The sequence below is a fragment of the Dendrobates tinctorius genome, unplaced genomic scaffold (genome assembly GCF_039654945.1).
Source record: "Dendrobates tinctorius isolate UK_male_01 unplaced genomic scaffold, ASM3965494v1 ptg000071l, whole genome shotgun sequence".
NCBI classification, from domain to species: Eukaryota; Metazoa; Chordata; class Amphibia; order Anura; family Dendrobatidae; genus Dendrobates; species Dendrobates tinctorius.
Genome location: NW_027361739.1, coordinates 2,928,107 through 2,953,034, shown reverse-complemented (window position 1 = coordinate 2,953,034; position 24,928 = coordinate 2,928,107). Strand labels below are relative to the sequence as shown.

General features: G+C 44.0%; 1 protein-coding gene across 5 annotated transcripts in view; it reads right to left on the bottom strand.

Moving 5' to 3' along the window:
• The window catches only part of MARCHF10 (membrane associated ring-CH-type finger 10), a 225,118-nt gene that overhangs the window by 40,753 nt on the left and 159,437 nt on the right, over nucleotides 1–24,928 (bottom strand). For all 5 annotated transcript variants that reach the window (XM_073582331.1, XM_073582327.1, XM_073582328.1 and 2 more), the window contains 2 exons: nucleotides 20,058–20,208; nucleotides 5,044–5,193 (listed from right to left, as the gene is read on the bottom strand). In XM_073582331.1, coding sequence (XP_073438432.1) covers nucleotides 5,044–5,193; nucleotides 20,058–20,208 — 301 coding nt within the window. The remainder of the gene's footprint in view (nucleotides 1–5,043; nucleotides 5,194–20,057; nucleotides 20,209–24,928) is intronic.

Genomic DNA, 24,928 nt, shown 5'->3' with positions numbered 1-24,928 from the left:
CGCATTTATTATTTTTATTTAGTGCGTTCCGCCGTTCCTAACAACCAGACGCTGTGTTTCCTCCTTTTTGATGCTCTGCCAGGCCTTCACTGCGGTGGTTTTCAGTTGCTGTTTGTTTGTGGGCCTTTCTGTCTGAAGTTTAGTCTTTAACAAGTGAAATGCATGCTCAATTAGGTTGAGATCAGATGACTGACTTGGCCATTCAAGAATATTCCACTTCTTTGCTTTAATAAACTCCTGGGTTGCGTTGGCTTAATGTTTTGGGTAATTGTCCATCTGTAGTATGAAACGATGACCAATCAGTTGGCTGCATTTGGCTGGATCTGAGCACACAGTATGGCTCTGAATACCTCAGAATTCATTCGGCTGCTTCTGTCCTCTGTCACATCATCAATAAACACTAGTGACCCAGTGCCACGGCAGCCATGCATGCCCAAGCCATCCCACTGCCTCCACCGTGTTTTACAGATGATGTGGTATGCTTTGGATCATGAGCTGTACCACGCCTTCACCATACTTTTCTCTTTCCATCATTCTGGTAGAGGTTGATCTTGGTTTCATCTGTCCAAAGAATGTTCTTCCAGAACTGTGCTGGCTTTTTTAGATGTTTTTTTTTAGCAAAGTCCAGTCTAGCCTTTTTATTCTTAGAATCATAGAATCATAGAATCGTAGAGTTGGAAGGGACCTCCTGGGCCATCTGGTCCAACCCCCTGCTCAAAGCAGGATTCGCTAAATCATCCCAGTTAGATGTCTGTCCAGCCTCTGTTTGAAGACTTCCATTGAAGGAGAACTCACCACTTCTCGTGGCAGCCTGTTCCACTCATTGATCACTCTAACTGTCAAAAAGTTTTTTCTAATATCTAATCTGTGTCTCCTCCCATTCAGTTTCATCCCATTGCTTCTAGTCTTTCCTTGTGCAAATGAGAATAAAGTTGATCCTCCTACAATGTGACAACCCTTTAGATATTTGTAGACAGCTATTAAGTCTCCTCTCTGTCTTCTCTTTTGCAAACTAAACATTCCCAAATCCTGCAACCTTTCCTCATAAGACAGGGTTTGCAGACCGGTCACCATTCTGGTCGCTCTTTTCTGAACTTGCTCCATTTTGTTTATGTCTTTTTATGAGTGGCTTGCACTGTGAACCCTCTGTATTTACTTCTCTTAATGGTAGATTTGGATATTGATACGCCTACCTCCTGGAGAGTGTTGTTCACTTTGTTGGCTGTTGTGAAGGGGTTTCTCTTCACCATGGAGATTATTCTGCGATCATCCACCACTGTTGTCTTCCGTGGGCGCCCAGGTCTTTTTGCATTGATGAGTTCACCAGTGCTTTCTTTCTTTCTCAGGATGTACCAAACTGTAGATTTTGCCACTCCTAATGTTGTAGCAATTTCTCGGATGGGTTTTTTCTGTATTTGCAGCTTAAGGATATGGCTTGTTTCACTTGCATGGAGAGCTCCTTTGACCGCATGTTTCCTTCACAGCAAAACCTTCCAAATGCAAGCACCACACTTTAAATCAACTCCAGGCCTTTTATCTGCTTAATTGAGAATGACATAACGAAGGGATTGCCCACACCTGTCCATGAAATAGCCTTGGAGTCAATTGTCCAATTACTTTTGGTCCCTTTAAAAACAGGGTGGCACATGTTAAGGAGCTGAAACTCCTAAACCCTTCATCCAATTTTAATGTGGATAGCCTCAAATGAAAGCTGAAAGTCTGAACTTCAACTGCATCTGAATTGTTTTGTTTAAAATTCATTGTGGTAATGTCTAGAACCAAAATTAGAAAAATGTTGTCTCTGTCCAAATATATATGGACCTAACTGTGTGTGTGTGTGTGTGTGTATATATATATATATATATATATATATACAGTCATATGTTAAAGTTTGGGCACCCCTATTAATGTTAACCTTTTTTCTTTATAACAATTTTGGTTTTTGCAACAGCTATTTCAGTTTCATATATCTAATAACTGATGGACTCAGTTATATTTCTAGATTCAAATGAGGTTTATTGTACTAACAGAAAATGTGCAATCTGCATTTAAACAAAATTTGACCGGTGCAAAAGTATGGGCACCTTAACATAAAAGTGACATTAATATTTCGTAGATCCTCATTTTGCAAAAATAACAGCCTCTAGTCGCTTCCTGTAGCTATTAATGAGTTCCTGGATCCTGGATGAAGGTATTTGTGACCATTCCTGTTTACAAAACAATTCCAGTTCAGTTAAGTTTGATGGTCTCCGAGCATGGACAGCCCGCTTCAAATCATCCCACAGATGTTCAATGATATTCAGGTCTGGGGACTGGGATGGCCATTCCAGAACATTGTAATTGTTCCTCTGCATGAATGCCTGAGTAGATTGGGAACGGTGTTTTGGATCATTGTCTTGCTGAAATATCCATCCCCTGCGTAACTTCAACTTCGTCCGTGATTCTTGCACATTATTGTCAAGAATCTGCTGATACTGAGTTGAATCCATGCGACCCTCAACTTTAACAAGATGCCCGGTGCCGGCATTGGCCACACAGCCCCAAAGCATGATGGAACCTCCACCAAATTCTACTGTGGGTAGCAAGTGTTTTTCTTGGAATGCTGTGTTTTTTAGCCTCCATGTATAACGCCTTTTTGTATGACCAAACAACTCAATCTTTGTTTCATCAGTCCACAGGACCTTCTTCCAAAATGTAACTGGCTTGTCCAAATGTGCTTTTGCATACCTCAGGCGACTCTGTTTGTGGCGTGCTTGCAGAAACGGCTTCTTTCGCATCACTCTCCCATACAGCTTCTCCTTGTGCAAAGTGTGCTGTATTGTTGACCGATGCACAGTGACACCATCTGCAGCAAGATGATGCTGCAGGTCTTTGGAGGTGGTCTGTGGATTGTCCTTGACTGTTCTCACCATTCTTCTTCTCTGCCTTTCTGATATTTTTCTTGGCCTGCCACTTCTGGGCTTAACAAGAACTGTACCTGTGTTCTTCCATTTCCTTACTATGTTCCTCACAGTGGAAACTGACAGGTTAAATCTCTGAGACAACTTTTTGTATCCTTCCCCTGAAAAGCTATGTTGAATAATCTTTGTTTTCAGATCATTTGAGAGTTGTTTTGAGGAGCCCATGATGCCACTCTTCATAGGAGAATCAAATAGGAGAACTATTTGCAAGTGGCCACCTTAAATACCTTTTCTCATGATTTGATACACCTGGCTATGAAGTTCAAAGCTCAATGAGGTTACAAAACCAATTTAGTGCTTCAGAAAGTCAGTAAAAAGTAGTTAGGAGTGCTCAAATCAAGAAAATGATAAGGGTGCCCATACTTTTGCACCGGTCAAATTTTGTATAAATGCAGATTGCACATTTTCTGTTAGTACAATAAACCTCATTTGAATCCAGAAATATAACTGAGTCCATCAGTTATTAGATATATGAAACTGAAGTAGCTGTTGCAAAAATCAAAATTGTTATAAAGAAAAAAGGTTAACATTAATAGGGGTGCCCAAACTTTAACATATGACTGTATATATATATAATGTGTATATATATATATATATATATATATATATATATATAATGTATTCTATGTGTATATATCTATTCTTTCGTTTGGGTTTTAACCTGTCATTGGGCTCCATTATATGTCCATTTTGCAAGCCGGAGAGAAAATCTCGGCATACGGACGCCATACGGATGTCACACTGATCCTTAGATGCGAGGAAATCGCATCATCGCCTTTAAAACGGATTACATACTGATCAACATACGGAAATCAGTTGTGGTTAGAGTCTGACTGATTAATTGAGTCTGTGGACAGGAGTCTTTTATAAAGGTGACTATGTAAGACAGCTGTCTTTAATGCAAATAACGAGTTGATTAAGAGCGTCTAACTGGTCTGTAGGAGCCAGAACGCTTAATGGTTGATAGGGGATCAAATACTTATTTCTCACTGCAAAATGAAAATAAATTAAAATTAAATAATTTAGACTGTGATTTTCTGGATGTTATTTTTGATATTCTATCTCTCAATATTAAAATTAACCTACCCTTAAAATTATAGACTGTTCATGTCTTTGTCAGTGGACAAACTTACAAAATCAGCAAGGTATCAAATAATTATTTCCCCCACTGTAGATCTCCTCTAGAGCTTATTTTAAATGATCAATTCAAACGCTGAATACTGTCATTCCAGCTCTATTCCTGCCTAGTGCCACCTCTTATGCTTGACTGAAGAATCTTTTGTGTGAAGTTACACAGCAGAGAGGCTGTCAGTCAAGCAGGAGGAGCTGGCACTGGGCAGGGAATAGAGCTGGAGTGATAGAGGATTCAGATATTAAACCTCATTTGCAAATCAATTTGAACGCTAATTTCTCAGTAAGGAAGGAGCAGACGGGCCATTTAAGGGTATGTGCACACGCTGCGGATTCTGCTGCGGATCCGCGGCGGTTTTGGCTCTGTGGGTCCGCAGCAGATTTTGCTGCGTTGTACAGTACCTTTATTTCCTATGTAAAAAAAAACGCTGTGCACATGCTGCGGATTTTTCCACGGTTTACAATCCGCAGCATGTCAATTCTTTTATGCAGAACCGCTGCTGTTTCACACCTCATTCATTATGAGGTGTGAAACCGCAGGACAAAACCGCAGGCAAATCCGCAGATAAACCACAGGACTTTAGTCCTGCAGATTTATCTGCGGATTTCACTACAAAATCCGCAGATCCAAAAAACTCTGTGTGCACTCACCCTAAAGGTATTGCCAGACTTGTCTTTAAAAATGCTACATAGTGACGGATTTACTTTAATAGATGAAAGCATATGGACTCAGACCTGGGAAAGTGTCTGCTAATGAAGATTATCCTGAAATAATCCTCTTAGTCTGCTTTCAATCATTTTAGTCTATGGCCTCGATCTATCAAGTGTGGCGTTTTGCACACTGAAATAAGATGCAACAAAATCAGCTGCCATGCATCAGTGAAAGAAGGACACATAAAAGACATGACAGTGAACATAAATGGTGGTGATAAATTAGACATATTAACAGTACCTTGTCTTTTTGGCTCTTTAGCTTTTGTCTGCAATTTAAGTGCATTTTTACTCCTCGCGGTGTCTCCAACAGCACATGTAAATCTGGACTTGGCAGAAAGCTGCTGAACGTGTAACCTTTTCTTTTCCACTGTGATCCGTGGTTGTGACACTAGCAATTTAAAAATTGTACAAAAACTTCAATGATAACAATGTTAATATGTCACTACATTGAGAGATCCCTGGGGCAATCACATTGCACCTCCAGCAAATTAGAAGTAATGCATGTTCTTTCACTTTAACACTAGCATGTCACTTGCCCAAGGCTAATTTAACACATAAAATTCATTTTAATGACCATTTATCACCATGGAATCCAAAATTTATATGATACACCTCAGTTACGGTCAGTGCTTGACCTTGTAAACATGCTGGTACTTTGTAGAAGTCCTCTAGAAATTGCCGCTTACAGTCATGCAATTAGTGTTGTCAATGTTCAAATTTCCTATTATGGCAACTGAAGTTAATAGACGACATTCTCCATTTTTTTTGCCAACAATCATCTGTTAGTGAGAACCTGGACAATTGCTCTGGAGGAGTGGGCTTGTCTGTATATTAAATGTCTAGCCCCCTGATTTCATCTTGAACTCCTGTGTGGTAGTGCGGTGCCTACTGCTCTTAGACTGGGTTTAGACCAGCAAACCCACAGCGTTATATGACCAACAACATGTTTGCGGGTAGCCGGTGCAATTTAATAGCCTGTTTAGACAGGCAGTCCACTCTTCAGATATGCACTGAGCAACCTGTAAGGCTGGGTTCACACGTAGCGGAATTCCCGCGGAAGTTACCGCGAGAATTCCAGAATTCCATTCCGCGGGAATATCGCATTTTAAATTCCCACAATTTTCCTGCGGAAAAACTAGCGATTTGCAAGCGTAATTAGCTTGCAGAATGCTAGCGTTTTCCAAGCGATCTGTAGCATCGCTTGGAGAACTGATTGACAGGTTGGTCACACTCGTCAAACATAGTGTTCGACTAGTGTGACCAACCTTTTACTATTGAGGCTGCCTATGCAGCATCAGTAGTAAAAAGTTCTAATGTTAAAAAAAAAAAAAAAACGCTACAGTATCGCGAGACAACGACGTCAGCAAAGGTCATTATCGCAATGTATTACTGGGAACGGGACCTGCCGCGTGTATCGCTGAAGCCTGGGGACGCTGCACAGGATATCAGAAGGTAAATATAACTCGATATTTTTATTTTAATTCTATTTTTACAGGGATATGGTACCCACAGCCCGGAGGACAGTCTCCTCTCCTCTGGACCGTGGGTACCATCTGCAAATGTTCTGCTTACTTATCGCACGGTGGGCACAGTCACATGCGGAAAGTAAGCAGAACAATGTATTCCTATGTGGGCGGAATCGCTGCGATTCCGCAAAATAATGAGCATGCTGTGGATTTTTCCGTGATGCGATTCCGCCGCGGGAAAATCCGCAGCATTAGCACAGCATTGCGGAATCCCGTAGAATTGCATGGGATGCTGTTTTTTTGCGTTTTCACAGCAAAATCGCGCGTTAAAAACGCCGCAAAAAAAACGCGACGTGTGAACGCAGCCTAATAGTTTGTCCTGTCTGCATAGGCTGCGACTGTTCTCAGAACCACATGTCCTGTTTAGGACAGGACAAAGTGCTCATGAGAATTTCTAAGTCAGTTTAAAAAAAAAATACATTTCACCAAACGATCGAGTATTTTCCTCATTTGTCACAATATCGGCAGCCTGTTGCATTAGGTCAGATTTCAAAAACTGACCGTCACATCCAAGCAAAAGAATAGTGTGACCAGGTGCTTAACCTAGAGTCACCAACTCATATACATCCAAACAAAAAAGGAAGCACACTGTAGCGCCATAACATGCAAACATGAAATATGAAAAATGAATTGCATTACTGCATTGGAAGTATGAAAAATTGAGAAAGTTTAGTGCATAAAATTGCCAATTTTATGTGTACCTGGAAGCCACGGTAAGGCATTTCTCGTTTTCCAGGACCCTATCTATGCCAATCCTCACTTAGACTGAAGTCTTCATCACATTGCGGGGCGGGATCTGGGGCCTCTGCAACACGCAGGTGCAATAGCCTGATGTCGGTTCTCGGGCAGCGCGCACTGCGCATGCCTGAGAACTCTTGTCACAGCGGAGGCGCCGGCATTCAAAACAGGAGGAGGCAGCGACGCACAGGGGCATCATGATGGACGAATAGTGGGCGGTGCCCAGACACAAGACAAGGGGCATGATGGATGGATGGTAGGCGGCGCCCAGACACAGGACAGAGGCATGATGGAAGGATGGTAGGTGGCTGATACAGGGGGACACACCATACCTATGGGACACATTACAGTTATGAGGAGCAATTTATAAAAGTCGACATTTCAGCATTACTAGGGGTCAGAAACAGAAGAGCCACCTTCACAGAATGCAGCCTTAGTGCTGCTGAACGTGGCTCTTTAACTTAAAAACGCCCTGGGGGAGTGACAGATTCCCTTTAAGTGCTAGAGAGCAGAATCCCCACCCCTTCCCCAAGTGACCCCATTTTGGAAATTATACCCCTGCCAAATGTGAATGCTAAAGGTGGCATATGCAAATTGGGGGGCATTTGGATTTGGGTGCGCACAATTTGCTGAATTTCTTTTGGCTTTCCCAGAGCCTTTGTTCTACCAGTAATGTGGAAGCTTCCTATATTTCTGTTAACAGATGACAGACCTGAGTGGGACTTTTTTTTGTGCATTGAGTTGAAGCTTTTATTGAGAACATTTTTCATAACGTTTGTGATCACATTTATCCGGCGCTCTACGCTGAGCACATACATTGGGGTTTCCATCTAAACCTCCGAGCTACGTGACAGATGAAACCCCTGAGGGACCCAATCACTATAATGAAGCAGCAGAGTTACTCTGGACTCCGTCTGGCCTCTGTTCAGCGTCGTCCTTCCTTTCAGAGGTGCACAAAACTATGATGGACCGTGTTTTTATGCACAATGAAAAAGACGGACACCGCCGGATCACAGGCCCTACAGCGTTCACAGTGCCTTCATCTTCCTCATTATAGGGAATCTTCCACCGGTGGTTCTGTCTGAATCACGTATTTCAGAGATTTACATGGAAACCTCGATGCAAGCGATCAGCGTAGGATAAATGTGTGCCGAACCTTATTGCGATCTTTTGGAGGCAAAATGAACAAATCCACAGCAAGTGACAAATTGGTGTTATTTATTTTTTACGCCATTTCTTGTGATATGGCGACTTTATTCTTTGGGTCGGTGCGATTACAGTAACATCAGATTTATATCCTTTTTATATGTTTAGCTTTTGTCACATACTAAAAGACGCTTTTTTTGCGATTAGTTTTTGCGTCATCATATTTTGGGAGCTATAATTTTTTCATATTTGGACAACACAGTCTTGTGAGGGCTTGTTTTTTGCGGGACAAGCTGACTTTTTTATTGGTACCATTTTTGGGCACATGACATTTTTTGATCGCTTTCTATTCTGATTTTTGTGGAGGCAGAATGAACAAAAACCAGCAATTCACCTGAGGTGTCTGTTTCAAGGTGTCAGAACGCGTGGGTTATTCATACACCACTTTGGCTGCATGACTGCTTCCCATATGACGGGGTGACTGCGTCTTTTCCCTGATTGACTGGTCTGTGGTGATGTATTAGTCCACCTTATTTTATTTAGGCCAGCAGCCTTTCCATCAGGTTGTTTTTTTCATTCAGTGTATAGGAGTCTGTGATCTAGCAGGAACTCATTGGTGGTTATAACTATATACTTTGCCGTTTCCCTTACAATATGGTGAAACAATCACTGACCTCAGGGAGACCAGTCAAAGAAAACACTGCGGCAGCCAGCAAAGGCGCTCAATCACAGTGAAATCCTAGGTGCATTGCTCCCTTGGAAATACAAATATGCAAATAAAGTCCGTGGAGCCTCATTTAAGAGTCTCAAACACGGGACTAGCCAGATCTTCCTCCAGGGAAGGACCCAGCCAAGGAGTGGCTCTTTTCGGAAACCACCATTACCACCATATTAAGTGGCCCTTTAAGTCAATATCCAGCTCTTTTACGAGTTTACAGATATGACAGGGGAATACCAAGGCCAGGTATCCATCGACAGACAGCTGTTTCGGGGTGTTGCCCCTCATCAGTGTGGAGTAGGATTCTGGCTAGGTGGGAGCAATGCCTAGTAGACCAACATCACGAAACAATCACTGACCTCAGGGAGACCAGCAAAGAAAACACTGCGGCAGCCAGCAAAGGAGCTCAATCACAGTGAAATCCTAGGTGCATTGCTCCCTGGGAAATACGAATATGCAAATAAAGTCCGTGGAGCCACATTTAAGAGTCTCAAATGGGAATAGCCAGATCTTCCTCCAGGGAAGGAGCCACTCCTTGGCTGGGTCCTTCCCTGGAGGAAGATCTGGCTAGTCCCGTGTTTGAGACTCTTAAATGAGGCTCCACGGACTTTATTTGCATATCCTTACAATATGGTGTAAGACTTATCTATATTCTGTGGGGTTATATTAGCAGTATTTCTATATGATATATGGCTTGTGCAATAATTAATTAGCGGCCAGTGGTTGTATAATAGTGATTATCTTATATTGATTCTTGGGGACCGCGTTTGTCCCAATTTACTGTATTTTTTAAGTGTTTTTAATTTGTGTGCTGTCCTCTGGTTTTGTAAACAATAAAATTTATTTTGATATTTTTTTTGTATTTTGATCCTAAATATATGCATGCTCTTTCTTTATATTGCCTGATACAGGTCACATGCATTTAGTGATCCCAGTAGTATTATTCTTTCTGGTATTATAAAGATGGTGCCCTCTTGATTTATTTCTCAAGATAGATAAATAGGGATGACCTAGAGTGCAAAAGAAGGGTGACAGAGTGTAAAAGAGGGGTTGCATATAGTGCATTAGAAGGGTTGGCTGAGTGTGCAAAAAAGGGGTGGCAGAGTGTGCAAAAGAGGGGTTGCATAGAGTGCAAAAGAAGGGTTGGCAGATTGTGCAAAAGGGGGGTGGCGGATTAGTCATTTTATTTCAATGCTCTTTCCTTTCCCCAAAATATGCTATTGCTGATCACCCCCTTTTTTTGCTTCAGGTTCATCCCTGCATTTTGCATTTCAGGCGTGAGAGCTATCACGACCGAAATATGAAAAAGCGGGCCTGGGAGGATGTGTCCCAATCCCTCATCCCAAACCGTTGCCAGCGTGCAGATGTCAAGGAGCAAGACTTGATATGTAAGTACTCAGCAAATGACATGATATACTTGTTGATTACAATTTAAAAAGTACAAAATTGAGTTATGTTTTTTCTTCCACTACAGTGAAATCCCTTAAGACCAAGTGGGGATCTGCAAGGGACCAATTAAAATGAGTTAAATAAAGGCCAACGCTGAGAGAGATCCTGAGAGGCTGGTGGAAAAGAAAAGAAGCCCTACAGATTCACTAAATAGCTTCAGTTTCTGCTTCCTGTCCTTGGCATGCACGAGTAAGTATACATACATATATATGTATCCTCCATGTTGATGTTTGTTGTCTAGCTACTTAAATTGTCTGTTCTCATTTGCAGAACTGAAGAAAGTCTAATAATCATAATCACAGCAGCAGCAGTCGTGCAAGTACTTCTTTAGATTCAAGAGAACAAAGCATCATTGCAGAAGAGAGTTTGGAAAGTCCTTCAGAAAGGGTGGTCTTTGTGGACAATACGTCGCAGCCAAGCACAACTGGAGGTAGCCATGGGAAGCGGAGAGCTGCTGCTACTGCTTCTGCTGCTGCCCTTGAAATGATGCCTCCGTCTGAGACATCACAAGAAATCCTTGAGTTTTTCCTTCACCCATGACTGCACACCTGAGAGAGGGATCCGCCCCGCCAGGACAGGAACCTACTGAGATATAAGGGGCGGCACCTCTCCCCCGCTTCAGTTGGGTTCCTGTCCTGGAGGGAATCCCACTGTCAGCGGTGCCTATCATGATGGCGAAAAAGGAAAAAAGAAGAAAGGAAAAAGAAAAAAAAAAAAAAGCTCAGGCCCGTCCCGGCGCGGGAAGAACAGGGGTCTCACCTGTAGCGCCGACTGTCGGGTGCTGGAGGCACAGTCCCCGATGACCCCTTGGGCTCTGGGTTCGTGTGGGCGCAGGTGGGATCCTGGTGGCTCCGGAAGGCCCCACCGCGCCGCCCTCCCCTCGCGCGCGCCCGCGATCTCGTTCCCCGGGGCAACTAGCAGGGGAGCGCCGCGGGCATCTTCCGGCCACTGACGTCAGCGGCGCAGAGGATTATGGGTGCGCCGACTGACATCAGCAAAGGTGACGGTGTCATGGCGCCGGGTGCGACGCCGGCCGGCTTTCTGAAGCGGTCGGCCGGCGGTCGCAGGGGGGAGGGGAGAAGACACCCACCAGGACGGAGGCGCAGCATTTAAATGAGGAACAGCGGCATGGCAGGCGGTGCAAGATGAAGTCAGGACAGGAGCGATCATTGTCTCTGCCTCCCTCACAACCCTCCGGCCGCAAACATGGAAGCCATTCAAGCAGCAGTCGCCCCAGCCACAGGTCGGGGGACTCCTCAAGGTCCAAAGAGCACAGGTCACATGCTCCGACGCAGCCTCCAAGTCCGGTACCCTTGATTACGGGTGGTAAGTGATCTTCATGAATGCTATCATTATGTTAATAGGGCTTCCCTGTTGTATGTTTCACCCCGTTGGAAAAACCTAAAAAAGCTGGAAGTAAGAAGAATAATAGGGACTGTGCCATATGTAAAACTCCCCTAGCAAGAGACTGGCAGAAAGACCTCTGCGCCAGTTGCAGAAGAAGCGCCTAGTTACGCAGCTAACCTGATATCAGCCCTTAGGTCAGAAATGGAGGGTTCAATTAAGAACTTGTTGAAGAAAGGGAGGAAAGGTAGAAAGAATCCCCCTAGTTCTCCCTCAAACTCCTCTTCGGCCTTATATCAGACCGAACAGCCATCCTCCTCAGACTCCTCAGACAGTGACACGGGGGGGGGGGGGGGGGTAAGCCATGTTTTCCTGTAGAAGACACGGATGCTCTCCTAAAGGCCATTAGAACAACAATGGGCCTACAGGAAGAGAAAGCGGCTAAATCCTTAGAGGACGTCATGTTTGGAGGACTTCAAGAGAGGAAAAGACGGACCTTTCCAGTGAATGAAAAGATCCAAGCACTTATTGAGAGAGAATGGAAGAAACCCGAGAGATCAGGGGCCCTTCCCTCCGCCTCTAAGAGACGATACCCCTTTGAGCACAAAGATGCGGAAATATGGGACAAAGTCCCAAAGATTGACGCAGCTGTGTCCAGGTCTTCCAAAAAAAATCGGCCCTGCCTCTGGAAGACTCAGGAGTTCTTAGGGACCCGCTAGACAAAAAAGCTGATTCCTATTTAAGGTATGCATGGGAAGCAACAGCGGGAGGATTAAAGCCGGCAATAGCAGGCACCTGCACGGTGCGTTCCCTGATTTGGCTGCAGCAGTTAGAAGAGAGGCTGGCGTCAAAAGTCCCAAGAGAAATGATAATGGCAGATATGTACCTCCTGCATGGGGCAGCAGTTTTTTTGGCAGGCACCTCAGAGGACTCTATGCGGTTGAGAGCTAGGGCGGCAGGGTTATAAAATGCCGCCAGACGCGCGTTGTGGCTTAAAGGCTGTCCAGGTGACCTGCAGTCTAAAGCTAAACTGTGCTCTCTCCCCTGTGATGGTCGGTTCTTATTCGGGAAGAACTTAGATGATATCCTGGAAAAGGCGAGCGATAGGAAGAAAGGCTTCCCCAGGTTCCCGACAGATCAGAGAAGACAGCCCTTTCAGAGGGGAAGATTCAATAGGGGTCGTCCTCCGGCCAATAGAAGAAGATGGGAAGATAAAAGGAAAAAGGAGTCGGGATTTATGCTTGGTGGAGGCACCTCCACTTCAAAGAAATCTCCACAATGACGCCAGCATTCCGGTAGGGGGGAGATTGGCACTCTTTTGCCAGGCCTGGGGAAAGATCTCTTCCAATACCTGGATCCTAGGCATCTTAAGAGAAGGCCTGAGAATCCCATTTGTTCACCAGCCAAAAACCGTGTTTGTCATTACCCCTATCAGGAAGGCGATTGAAGAACAGTTGGCCTTGGAATCAGAGATCCTGAGCCTGATAGACAAGCAGGTCCTTTCCGAAGTCCCAAACACACAGGAAGGAAGGGGGTTCAATTTCCCCCTTCTTCTGTTAAAAAACCAGATCAATCATTCAGGACAATCATAAACCTCAGAGGTCTCAATCGGTGGATAAAGAATCAGACCTTCAAGATGGAATCGGTGGCTACGGCCATAAAGCTGCTACATCAAGATTGTTTTATGGCCGTAGTCGATCTAAAGGATGCATATTATCACATCCTTATCCATCCAGGTTACCAAAAATACTTGAGAGTGGCTCTCTATATCCAGGGCATACTCAGGCATTTCCAATTCAGAGCTCTTCTTTTGGCATATCTATAGCCCCGAGGGTTTTTACCAAGGTCATAGCGGAGGTAACAGCCTTCCTCCAAATTCACGATACGGTCATAATACCCTACTTGGATGATTTCCTTATAGTGGGCAGCTCAGAGGACCACTGTACGGCACAGTTGAGCCGGGTGACCGACACCTTACAGGAATTAGGGTGGATAATAAATTTCAAAAAATCAAAACTACAGCCCCTAAGAAAACAGACCTTCCTTGGGTTTATCCTGGATTCAGAACAGCAAGCGTGTCTGCTTCCGGATACCAAAATAGAGAAGGTACAGAACATGACTTTGGCTGCCCGAGACCAACCTAATATGACATTGAGAAACGCAATGTCTCTACTAGGTACCCTGACGGCCTGTATTCCGGCGGTCAGGTGGGCTCAATTTCACACCCAACAGCTCCAGGGAGAGATACTGTCAGCACAAAGATCGCTGAAAGGGCATTTAGAAGGAAGACTGGAGCTTTCCTTAGAGACCTGAGACACTCTCATCTGGTGGCTGGACAGTATAAACCTGGCTTCGGGAATGCCTTGGGACAGATAGACGATCGACGTAATACTGAAAGACGCAAGCTCCTTGGGGTGGGGGGCACACCTAAGGGGTCATGTAGCCCAGGGTTCCTGGAGGCCTCAAGAAATGGGGGCATCTTCCAACCTGAGAGAACTGTGGGCAGTGAACAAAGCCCTAAGCCACTTCATTCCCCTACTCAGGGGGTCGCAATGTCCGCATCATGTCGGACAACAAAGTAACGGTGGCGTACATCAACCACCAAGGGGGGACAAGATCACACTCCCTAATGAAGGCAGAGAGCGACAATCTTGGCAGCGTGGAGCAACACCTAAACTCCTTAACAGCCTTGCATATCAAAGGGGCAGAAAACATAGAGGCCGATTTCCTGAGCTGCAATACTCTGAGGCAAGGAGAATGGGCTCTAAATCTGTCCGTTTTTCAAAAAATAACACAACTTTGGGGGAAACCGGTGATAGACCTCTTTAACAACAAGTACAACAGGCAAACAGAGAGGTTTTGCTCACTAAACCCGAGGGAAAAACCATGGGCAGTGGACTCATTACAGATTCCGTGGTACTTCAGGCTAGCCTATGCGTTCCCTGGAACGATCAAGCCAGGGTGATTCTAATAGCTCCATTTTAGCAAAAAAGGCCCTGGTTCGCTCTGCTACGAATGATGTCCCTCTCCGATCCATGGGTTCTGCCAGAAATCCCGGACCTACTAGCTCAGGGTCCAAAATTCCATGCTCGGGTCAAAGGATTCCATCTGATGGCGTGGAATTTGAAAGGTCGCTTTTAAATGGATAGAGGGTTCTCTCCCAGGTTGGTGGCCACCCTGCTAAAGAGTAGGAAACCAGTGACAACCAATATCTACGGCAGAACATGGAATAAATTCCTGCAGTTCCTAGGTAAGCCGTTAGAACAAGAACCCCCGATTAGTGCCATCTCAGAGTTTTTACAATCAGGTTTGCAGCTGGGGTTAGCGGTAAACACTCTTAAAGTTCAGGTATCTGCACTAGGAGCGCTCTATAACTGCAACTTGGCAGCAAATAGATGGGTATCCCGATTTATCAAATGCTGACATAGGTCTAGGCCTATTCCAATAACTAGAATACCCCCGTGGGATTTAAACCTGGTACTAGAGACCCTTACAAAAGAACCATACAAGCCTTTACATCAGCAACCCATAAAATATCTGACCCTAAAAACGATCATTTTAGTGGCCTTTACATCGGCCCGTAGAGTAAGCGACTTGCAGGCTCTCTCGGTAAATCCACCCTATACACAAGTTTTTCAGGACAGGGTGATATTAAGAACAGACCCCACTTATCTGCCTAAGGTAGCATCAGATTTCCATCGAGGTCAGGAGATTATCCTCCCATCCTTCTGCGATAATCCAAAGAATTCAGGGGAGGAAAAATTCCATAGATTGGACGTTAAGAGAGCCCTGCTAGAATACATATGTCACTAGCCAATGGAGGAGGTCCCAGTCCCTGTTCGTGGCCTTTCAGGGTGCCAGGAAAGGCTATGGGGTTTCAAAAGGGACTATTGCCAGATGGATTAGGGAGGCCATTAGTGTAGCTTACTCAGCTAGTGGTGTTCCGATTCCTGACGGCATCAAGGCTCATACCACCAGAGCCGTGGCAACCTCCTGGGCTGAAAAGGCAGAGCTATCGATTGAACAAATTTGTAAGGCCGCTACCTGGGCCTCACCTTCAACCTTCTTTAAGCACTATAGATTATATCTATCCTCCTTGGCTGACTTAACCTTTGGTAGAAGGGTGCTGCAAGCGGTGGTCCCTCCCTAAGGTGTTTCGAAGTCTCCAAAAATCTCTCGGGTGTGCTGTCATGGGTGAAGGGAAAACCACCATGGTTACTTACCGGTAGCCGGTTTTTCCGGAACCCATGACAGCATCCCACCTTTTCACCGTATGGGTGTGCACGGTTAGTAGGGTGCATTTGTGTGATGTGGTGTTGGATTAACATGTAACTAACTGGGAAGTCCTCTCAATGCTCTGTAACCAACTGAAGCGGGGGAGAGGTGCCGCCCCTTATATCTCAGTAGGTTCCTGTCCTGGCGGGGTGGATCCCTCTCTCAGGTGTGCTGTCATGTATTCCGGAAAAAACGGCTACTGGTAAGTAACCATGGTGGTTTTTAAGGGAAAAAAACAGAAGGCCCAGAGGAGGAGTTATTAAGGAGCTTCAGCCCCCATTTACGAAATGTGCTCCCGGAAAACAAGCAGAGCTGCATTAGCATGATCAACAATGTCATTTATATATGTTCTCACAAACCCCATCCGATTGATTTGGAGGAGGCTATTGATGGATTTAAGCAGTCAACGAGGCGTAGAGTACGCGATTCTTTTATGCAGCGTCAGGCTAGTGCAAATCTGACACAATCTTCTGGGGGGAACACTGCAGTTCCAGGGATCATCTAGTCTTTTTTAGCACTCCTCAATCTTCTGGGCAGTTCCAGACGGGGATGCTTGACCACAACATCCCAAACTTTCGTAACATGTAAATATTTTTTTTTTTTTTTTTAAGGCTATGTTGGAAATGTTTGTTTTTTGGAATTTCCAAAAAATTTCTGTACAATTTTTTTTGCCAAAAAAAATATATTTTGCTAAATTAAATTTAGCAAACTAACTTTTTTAGAATGTTTTTTGATTGGGATCAGTAAGTCCAGCCGTTAGTTACGATCTTGTGTAGCAGACTGAGACTTGATTAGTACTCTAGTTTCAGTGTGCCACACAAGATCAGAACTAACGATAATTGTATAGTAGATCAAACTGGATTAGTGACATGTGAACTGAGTGACATCAGTTTCCAAGTTGGTGAGCACGTAGCTGCATAAAGGCTGGAAGCAAAAATGTCTGTAGCAAAAAAAACCACCAAATTTGCAGATGGTAAAAACACTGATTTCCTTGTGTGTTTTTCAAAACGTGCAGGAAAATGAGCCGCCACAATCCGCACTTTGGGTCTTAATAATCATTTGATGAAAGGGCCGCCTGCTGCAAGGAGACGGCTCCCTGGGAAGACACAAAATAATCAGCAGAAACTTCTCGAATTGCAATTGCAGCTGCAGCAGGGTGACCAAAATTAACTTGCTGATCCGAGGTGTTGATGGTGTTGTCTGATGGAGTTTCCACAGAAAGCAAGTGTTCTTGGTTAACTTCATGTTGTCGAACAAAATTGTGTAACACCACACACGCCTTAACATTATTTGCTGCACTCTCTACTTCCATACAGCTCATGAGTACACGCCACTTTCCTGACATGATCCTAAAGGCACACTCAATGTACCTTCGTGCTCTAGTAAGTCTATAATTAAAGATCCTCTTCCGTGAATCTAAAGATCTTCGGGGAAATGGCCGCATTACATTTGGGGAGAGTCCAAAACCCTCATCAGCAACCAAGACATATGGAAATTGGTGGTTGGTGTAGTCCAGTAATACAGCAGGTTCGGGGACATTTAATTGGTTGTTTTTCAAATGGTACTCAATTCGAGAGCTACTCCAAATTCTTGCATCAGATGTGCTCCCATAAGCCCCAATGCTGACCATTATAAAATTGTAAGTGCTGTCTGCAATAGCCATTAGTACAATAGAAAAATAATGTTTATAATTGAAAAATCTGGAGCCAGAGAAGGCCGTTTTTTTGACCCAGATATGCTTCCCATCCAGCACACCAATACAGTGTGGAAACTGCGTTTTTTTTGGAAGTCAGCTGATATACCTAGCCAGTCTTCCTGCTTTGCTGGAGCTAAAACGATTTTCTTTGGGCGATCCCACACTACCAAACAGGTATGCACAACTATCTTGGACACTGTAGTAATCCCTATCAGGAACTCAAAATGAAGTGCCGAAAAAGAGTTGCCTGTTGCAAGGAATCTGTAATTTTAAAAAAAAGGGGGAGGTAGACATTAGTAATCTATTATGAAACATTAAAAGCCTAAATTAGTTATTTAAAATAAGGTTGTCATTACCTCAATGTCACAATAAGCCGCTGTTCCGGAGATATGCAGCGATGCATTCTGGTATCCTTGAATGTAATCCAGGGCCGCATCCCTGACAACAGCAAATCAAAAGTTGCCACGAACATACAGCAGTAGGTGAAGAATTTCTCCGGGTGCTGATGCAGGTCACTGTACAGCCAATGGAAATGACCCTTCCACGAACGCTGCAACAGAATTGGGTGCACGCACAGCCTCCTTGGTGCAAGTGCAGCTGCTGTTGCTGCTCATGCTCTAAATGCTGGTTAAGCAACCAACACAGAATCACATCATCTTCAAAATGCATCGACATGTTCACAAAACTGAAATCCACAGTTTGCCACAAACAAAGGACACAGAGCTCTGCACACTGTGAAGACCAGAAGAAAATGGCACTGGAGAAAGGGCTGATTCTTTTTTTAAGGGTTTCTTTTTTATTGTTCTTTGACAATTTCCTGGGTTTTTTCAATTTTATTGACAACTTCCTTTTTTTTTTTTTTCTGACTTTTCAAAAGCTATTCCAAACCAGAAAAACGGAGATCCGAGAAGATTTTTGCTGCCCGTTTTTGCGGAATACCGTGAAAATTAAGGCAATACGGCCCGTAAAAAATACCTGAAAAAATGGGCTGCAAAAACCACGGCAAGTGTAAAAGAAGCCTTAACTGGTATTGCTCCAGAACGGGGTGCCACCCACAACATATGAACTGTGTTGCGGAGTTTTGCTTTCTTTGTTGTTTTTCTGTTTTAGTCGGAAAGGCTCAGTTTATTTTCCCTCCGTGTTGGTTTATGCTGCTTTATAATAAATCAACGATGATTTAAAGAGACAGTGTTCCTATTTTTCCTACCTCTGTATACCGCCACGTGAGTTGAACTACCACAAGGGGCTGTGTGTGGGCTCTTATGGTATATATAAAGACTGCGTATGGGCTCATATGGTATATCAGGGGATGTCAACATACATAATTTTGCTCAATATTAAGTAATACAATTCATTTTAATATAAAATAACTATAATTCATATGTTAATATTAATACTGAAAATAATTAATTTGAGCTTATTGGTTCGACCCTCCACAACAGTCACGGTTTCTCATGTGGGCCCCTTGTGTAAATTAATTGCCCACCCCTGCACTAGATGATTATTGAGAAATGAGTGCTTATAATGATCTTTCCCAATATTCATGCATTGTAATTCCACTTTTATGCAGACCCCTGTTTTTAGTTACAGCCTGCCAATATACTCAAGTGTAACCTGACCCAGTACTTTCATTCATCTGTCCCCTACTTATTACTATTCCTCCACTATTCCCCTAATTATTATTCTGCCAAATGTACAGGTTAGGTCTCTTTCACACTTCAGTTTTTTTTTGCATCAGTTCAAATCCGCCAAAAAGTCATACAAGCGGATCCGTTGTTAACTGATGTGAACGGATGGCACAGGATCCGTTTTTAGACGGATCCTGAAAATGCGGAAATTTAAAGGAAATGCCGGAGAGAGAGAGAGAGAGAAGAAAAAAAAAAAAAAAAAAAAAAGTTACAAGCTCCGTTTTGAAATCTTTGAGGATGGTGACGGACAGCAACTTTTGGCGGATCCTCACAAAAAACGGATGCAACGGACAGCAATCCGTCACAATACGCCTTTAATGCAAGTCAATGGGGAAAAAACGGATCCTCAAAAAAAATTTGAGGATCCGTTTTTTTCAAAACCTGGCGGATTGTGACTGATTGTAAAAAACGGAAGTGTGAAAGAGGCCTTAGCAAATCAAAGACAGATGTAATGGGGTAACATATGAAAAGCACGCAACCCAGAAACCAATTAATGAATTGTCAGAATCTGACCATCATATCCTACAAGTGTTCTTGTCACAAGTAATATTACACTATTAAGAGGCTATTGGCATGATTTTCTTTTGCACTTAAGATAAGCGGAAGGTAACACAATGGTAAAATATCCACTTATGACTTTCAGATTTACCATTGATCCACACAGCAATTTACCTGTGATTAGTTTATGTGTTTGATGTGGGTTGTATGCAGTCTTGTTACATAAGATGTCTTTGTCCTTTTTTATCGCAGGTAGCGTTGAAACGGTCCTTTTATACTGTTGTTCTCTGTTTTGACTCTCCTCTGGTCCTGACATTGTTGGTTTCTTTTCATAAGGACAAGAAAAAGTTATGAATATTAGTTGTCACTTCTTAAAGGGTAAGTAAACATGGAAATGTTTCTTAATATGATGAAATGGAGGGGGTCCAATCCAATGGGCAGAAGTTTCCATCTGATCTCCGACTGAAAACAGAGCAGTGTATGGACTCAATAGAAATGTTACTGTACCCAGTTCTGCTCATGCACAAGGATAAGCTGGATGCTTCTGCCCTTAGGTTTAAGTGTTTGTTGGGCGGCTCAGGCCCTGGACCTCTCAATACAGTTTACATTTAACTTTTTAGTCGCAAAAATTATTTTTCAGCAACAAGTTATTTTCACAAGGGTAAAAGGAGAAAATGGTCCACTAAAGTTGTTGAGCAATTTCTCCAGAGTAAGCCGATACCCCATATGTGGGGCAAAACCACTGTTTGGGCGCACGGCAGGGCTCGGAAAGGATAGAGCACCTTTTAACATTTTGAAGGCAAAATTGGCTGGAATTGAGAGCGGACGCCATGTCGCGTTTGAAGAACCCCTGATGTGCCTAAACATTGGAAAACCTCCACAAGTGACCCCATTTTGGAAACTAGACCCTTTAAAGAACTTATGTAGCTGTGTGGTGAGCACTTTGAAGCCCCAGATGCTTCACAGAAGTTTATAACGTACAGCCGTGAAAATAAAAAAAAAAAAAAAAAATCACATTTTTTCCACAAAATGATCTTTTAGGCTAGTTTCACACTAGCGTTTTGGAGCGCAGCGACGGCCTGCGCACGGCCGCCGCTAAGCCCCGCCCCTGCCGCGCCCCTCCGGTAGCTCTGCCCACCGGCGCATGACGCTGCATGCGCCCTGCGTCCCCTATCTTTATCACAGGGGGCGCAGGCCGTGCGCAGTATGCATTTGGCGGCGCATGCGTCCATTTGACGGTGCGCCGACCTGCGCCAAACGCAACCTGCTGCATTTTGTTTGCGTCGGCGCACCGTCAAAAAGGCGCATGCGCCGCCAAACGCATACTGCGCACGGCCTGCACCCCCTGTGATAAAGATAGGGGACGCAGGGCGCATGCAGCGTCATGCGCCGGTGGGCGGAGCTACCGGAGGGCGCGGCAGGGGGCGGGGCTTAGCGGCGTCATGCGCCGGTGGGCAGAGCTACCGGCGGGCGCGGCAGGGGGCGGGGCTTAGCGGCGGCCGTGCGCAGGCCGTCACTGCGCTCATAAACACTAGTGTGAAACTAGCCTAAGCAACAATTTTTTTTATTTTCACAACTGTAAAAAAAGTAAATGGTCCACTAAAGTTGTTGAGCAATTTCTCCTGAGTACGCCGATATCTCATATGTGGGGCAAAACCATTGTTTGGGTGCACGGCAGCGCTCAGAAGAGATGGAGCGCCTTTTGACATTTTGAAGGCAAAATTGGCTGGAATTGCGAGCGAATGTCGCGTTTGAAGAGCCCCTGATGTGCCTAAACATTGGAAAACCCCCACAAGTGACCCCATTTTGGAAACTAGACCCTTTTAAGGAACTTATGTAGCTGTGTGGTGAGCACTTTGAACCCCCAGGTGCTTTACAGGAGTTTATAACATAGAGCCGTGAAAATAAAAAAAAAAAAAAAAAATCACATTTTTTTCACATAATTGATTTCTAGCAGCGATTTTTTTCACAGGTGTAAAAGGAAAAAATGGTCCACTAAAGTTGTTGAGCAATTTCTCCTGAGTACGCCAATACCCCATATGTGGGGCAAAACCACTGTTTGGGCACACGGAAGGAAAGGAGTGACGTTTTGTATTGCAGACTTTGATGGAATGGTCTGCAGGCGTCATGTTGCATTTGCATAGCCTCTGATGTGCCTAAACAGTGGAAATCTCCCACAAGTGACAGAATTTTGGAAACTAGACCTCCCAAGGAATTTATTTAGATATGTGGTGAGCACCGTGAACCTCCAAGTGCCTCACAAATAATTATAAAGTTGAGTAGTGAAAATAAAAAAAAACATTTTTTTCACAAAAATGATATTTCAGCCCCAATTTTTTCTTTTCACAAGGGTAACAGGAAAAAATAGACCACTATAGTTGTTGCACATTTTCTCCTGAGTATGCCGATACCTCATATATGGGGGAAAACTACTGTTTGTGCGCACGGCAGGGCTCAGAATGGAAGGAGTGACATTTTGGATTGTAGACTTTGATGGAATGCTCTGCAGGCATCATGTTGCTTTTGCAGAGCCCCTGAGGTACCTAAACAGTCGAAATCCTCCACAATTGACCCCATTTTGGAAACTACACCCCTGAAGGAATTTATCTAGAGGCATAGTTTTATAGTAATTATTAAAATGCTTTTGGTTTTACTGGTGTATGAATTTCTAATGTGGTGTTTTGTGTAAGATATGCGGGGTACATCAGATTATAAAAGTTTATTGTGTCAACAGGGTTTAAACTAATTTTAGTAATTTGCGGACGTGTGGTATGCTTTGATACAATCCTTAATGCAAAGGCCAGGTTTCTCAGGGCAGGTTTCACAATGGCAAGTTTTGTCCTTTCTATTCTGTCCCCGGGGCCTGTGGCTGCAAATATGGCTCTGTGAGATGTTGGATCCCTTCACCTTACTTACAACTGGCGACGGTCGCAGATAGCTTAACTCAGCTGCCGGCACACATGTTATGAAGAATCCAGAAGAGACTTTGATTTCTTTAAGAATTCTTGTTGAATGCATACAAACAGCAGCAGGTAAAAAATACTTTCTTCAGACAGGCTGAAAGCACATGTGCCTCTAATGAAGCCAAGATGGAGACTGAGATACAGGGGGAAGAAGAAGGAAGTGACATCACACCCAGAAGAGGGAGACAGAGAGACAGAAGGGACAAACTTGATGGAAAGGGAGGATTTCAGCTATGCAAAACACAGGAACACATAGCAACAATAAGCAATATGAGAGACTGCAATACAGCATGTAAAACGTACAGGACCGTCTGTAAAATGTCTCATTCATGGGACATAACACTTTTTGATTCCCCTCTTGGAGCATTCTCTGCACCGTTTTTGTGATCGGCCTGTCCTCACTATTTGGGGAACCTGTCTGGGAAATGTTGACCAGGGACAATACGGGTACTATCAGATTCAGAAGTACTGGGGCCCTCACCTCCCTGAGTGACAAACATTAGGGCCTTGATGGCTTCCTCCTGAAACTTAAGGAAGGACCCCGTATTGCCTGCAGATCGGAACAGCACAAAAGCATTGTACAGTACCTTCTGTACAATGTGCACGGCCAATTTTTTGTACCATACTTTGTCTTTTCGCATGGCACTGTATGATTTGAGGACCTGATCTGAAAGATCCACACCACCCATGTACCAATTGTAATCCAAGATACAATCTGGATTTCGGACTTGTGTTGTGGTCCCATGAACAGTGACAAGGGTGCTGTTGTCACGGTGTATGGTGGTCAAGATAAGGACATCCCTTTAGTCCTTATACTTGACCACCAGCATGTTGTTGCTGCATTGGGCTCTGCTTTCACCTTTTCTCAGCGTTTGCCCAATTAGCGGCTTAGGGAGGCCTCGCTGATTTTTTTCGCACTGTGCCACATGCAACTGTACCTCTGGCAGAGAGGGCCTTGAAGAGTGGGATGCTGGTATAAAAGTTATCAATGTAGAGGTGATAACCCTTATCCAGCAGTGTGTGCAGCAATTCTCACACAAATTTCCCACTCATCCCCAGGAAGTGGGGGGGATTAAGGAGGGGTTAATCTGGGTGTCCTTCACCTCATAGACCCTAAATCTGTGGGTGTACCCTGAGGTACTCTCGCACAGTTTGTACAGTTCCGTACCTGGACCTCTTACTGGGCAGGTATTGTCGGAATTTTAGCCTCCCTTTGAAGTGAACGAGAGATTCATCAATAGCAATGTCCCTGTGGGGTGTATACGACTCAGCAAATTTTCTGTTGAAGTGTTCAACCACTGGCCAAATTTTATATAGACGATCAAAGTTTGGATCGTCTCGGGAAGGACATTGCACATTATCACTATAATACAACATTTTTTGGATCCCTTCAAATCGTGTCCTTGTCATGCCCATGCAGAATACCGGTGTATTGTAAAGAATATCAGTTCTCCAGTATTGCCGAAGCTCTGGGTTTTTTTTTATTATGCCCATATGCAGCGCAATTCCCCAAAATGTCATCAACTCTGCTGCATTTACGGGGTCCATCTGGAGTATGATGACATGGGATTTTAGGTGAAAAATTGCTGGGCATACATTTTTGTCTGTGCCACCATAAGATTTATTATTTCATCACTGAAAAATAATTTGAAGGATTCAATTTCAGTGAGGCCAGTGGTGTCAAACTGGATTCCTGAACTGCTGCTGAAATCTGGAATGACGGGCTGATAATTTTCGGGGAGTGCAATCCATATGGGACTGATTGCTTTCCGAGTTGCCTGGGTCCTAGGGCACCTTGTTGGGAGTCCTTCCTCACTACATGAGGAAGAGGAGGATGAGGAATAGAGGAATGTGGGATCTTCCTCACTGGCTGAATCTGTGTCGGACGCAAGGATGGCGTAAGCCTCCTCTGGTGAATAGCTCCTTCTTGACGAATGGGCCATTTTTTTTTTATTTTTCCAAACCCGGGGATGTGTATGTAAGTGGTGCTTTTACACATGGCTTGTGTATAGGGTACTCTTTATTATAACAAAACAGAGGGAAAAAAAAAGTAGAGAGATAAAATGTAGAAGAAGAAAATGG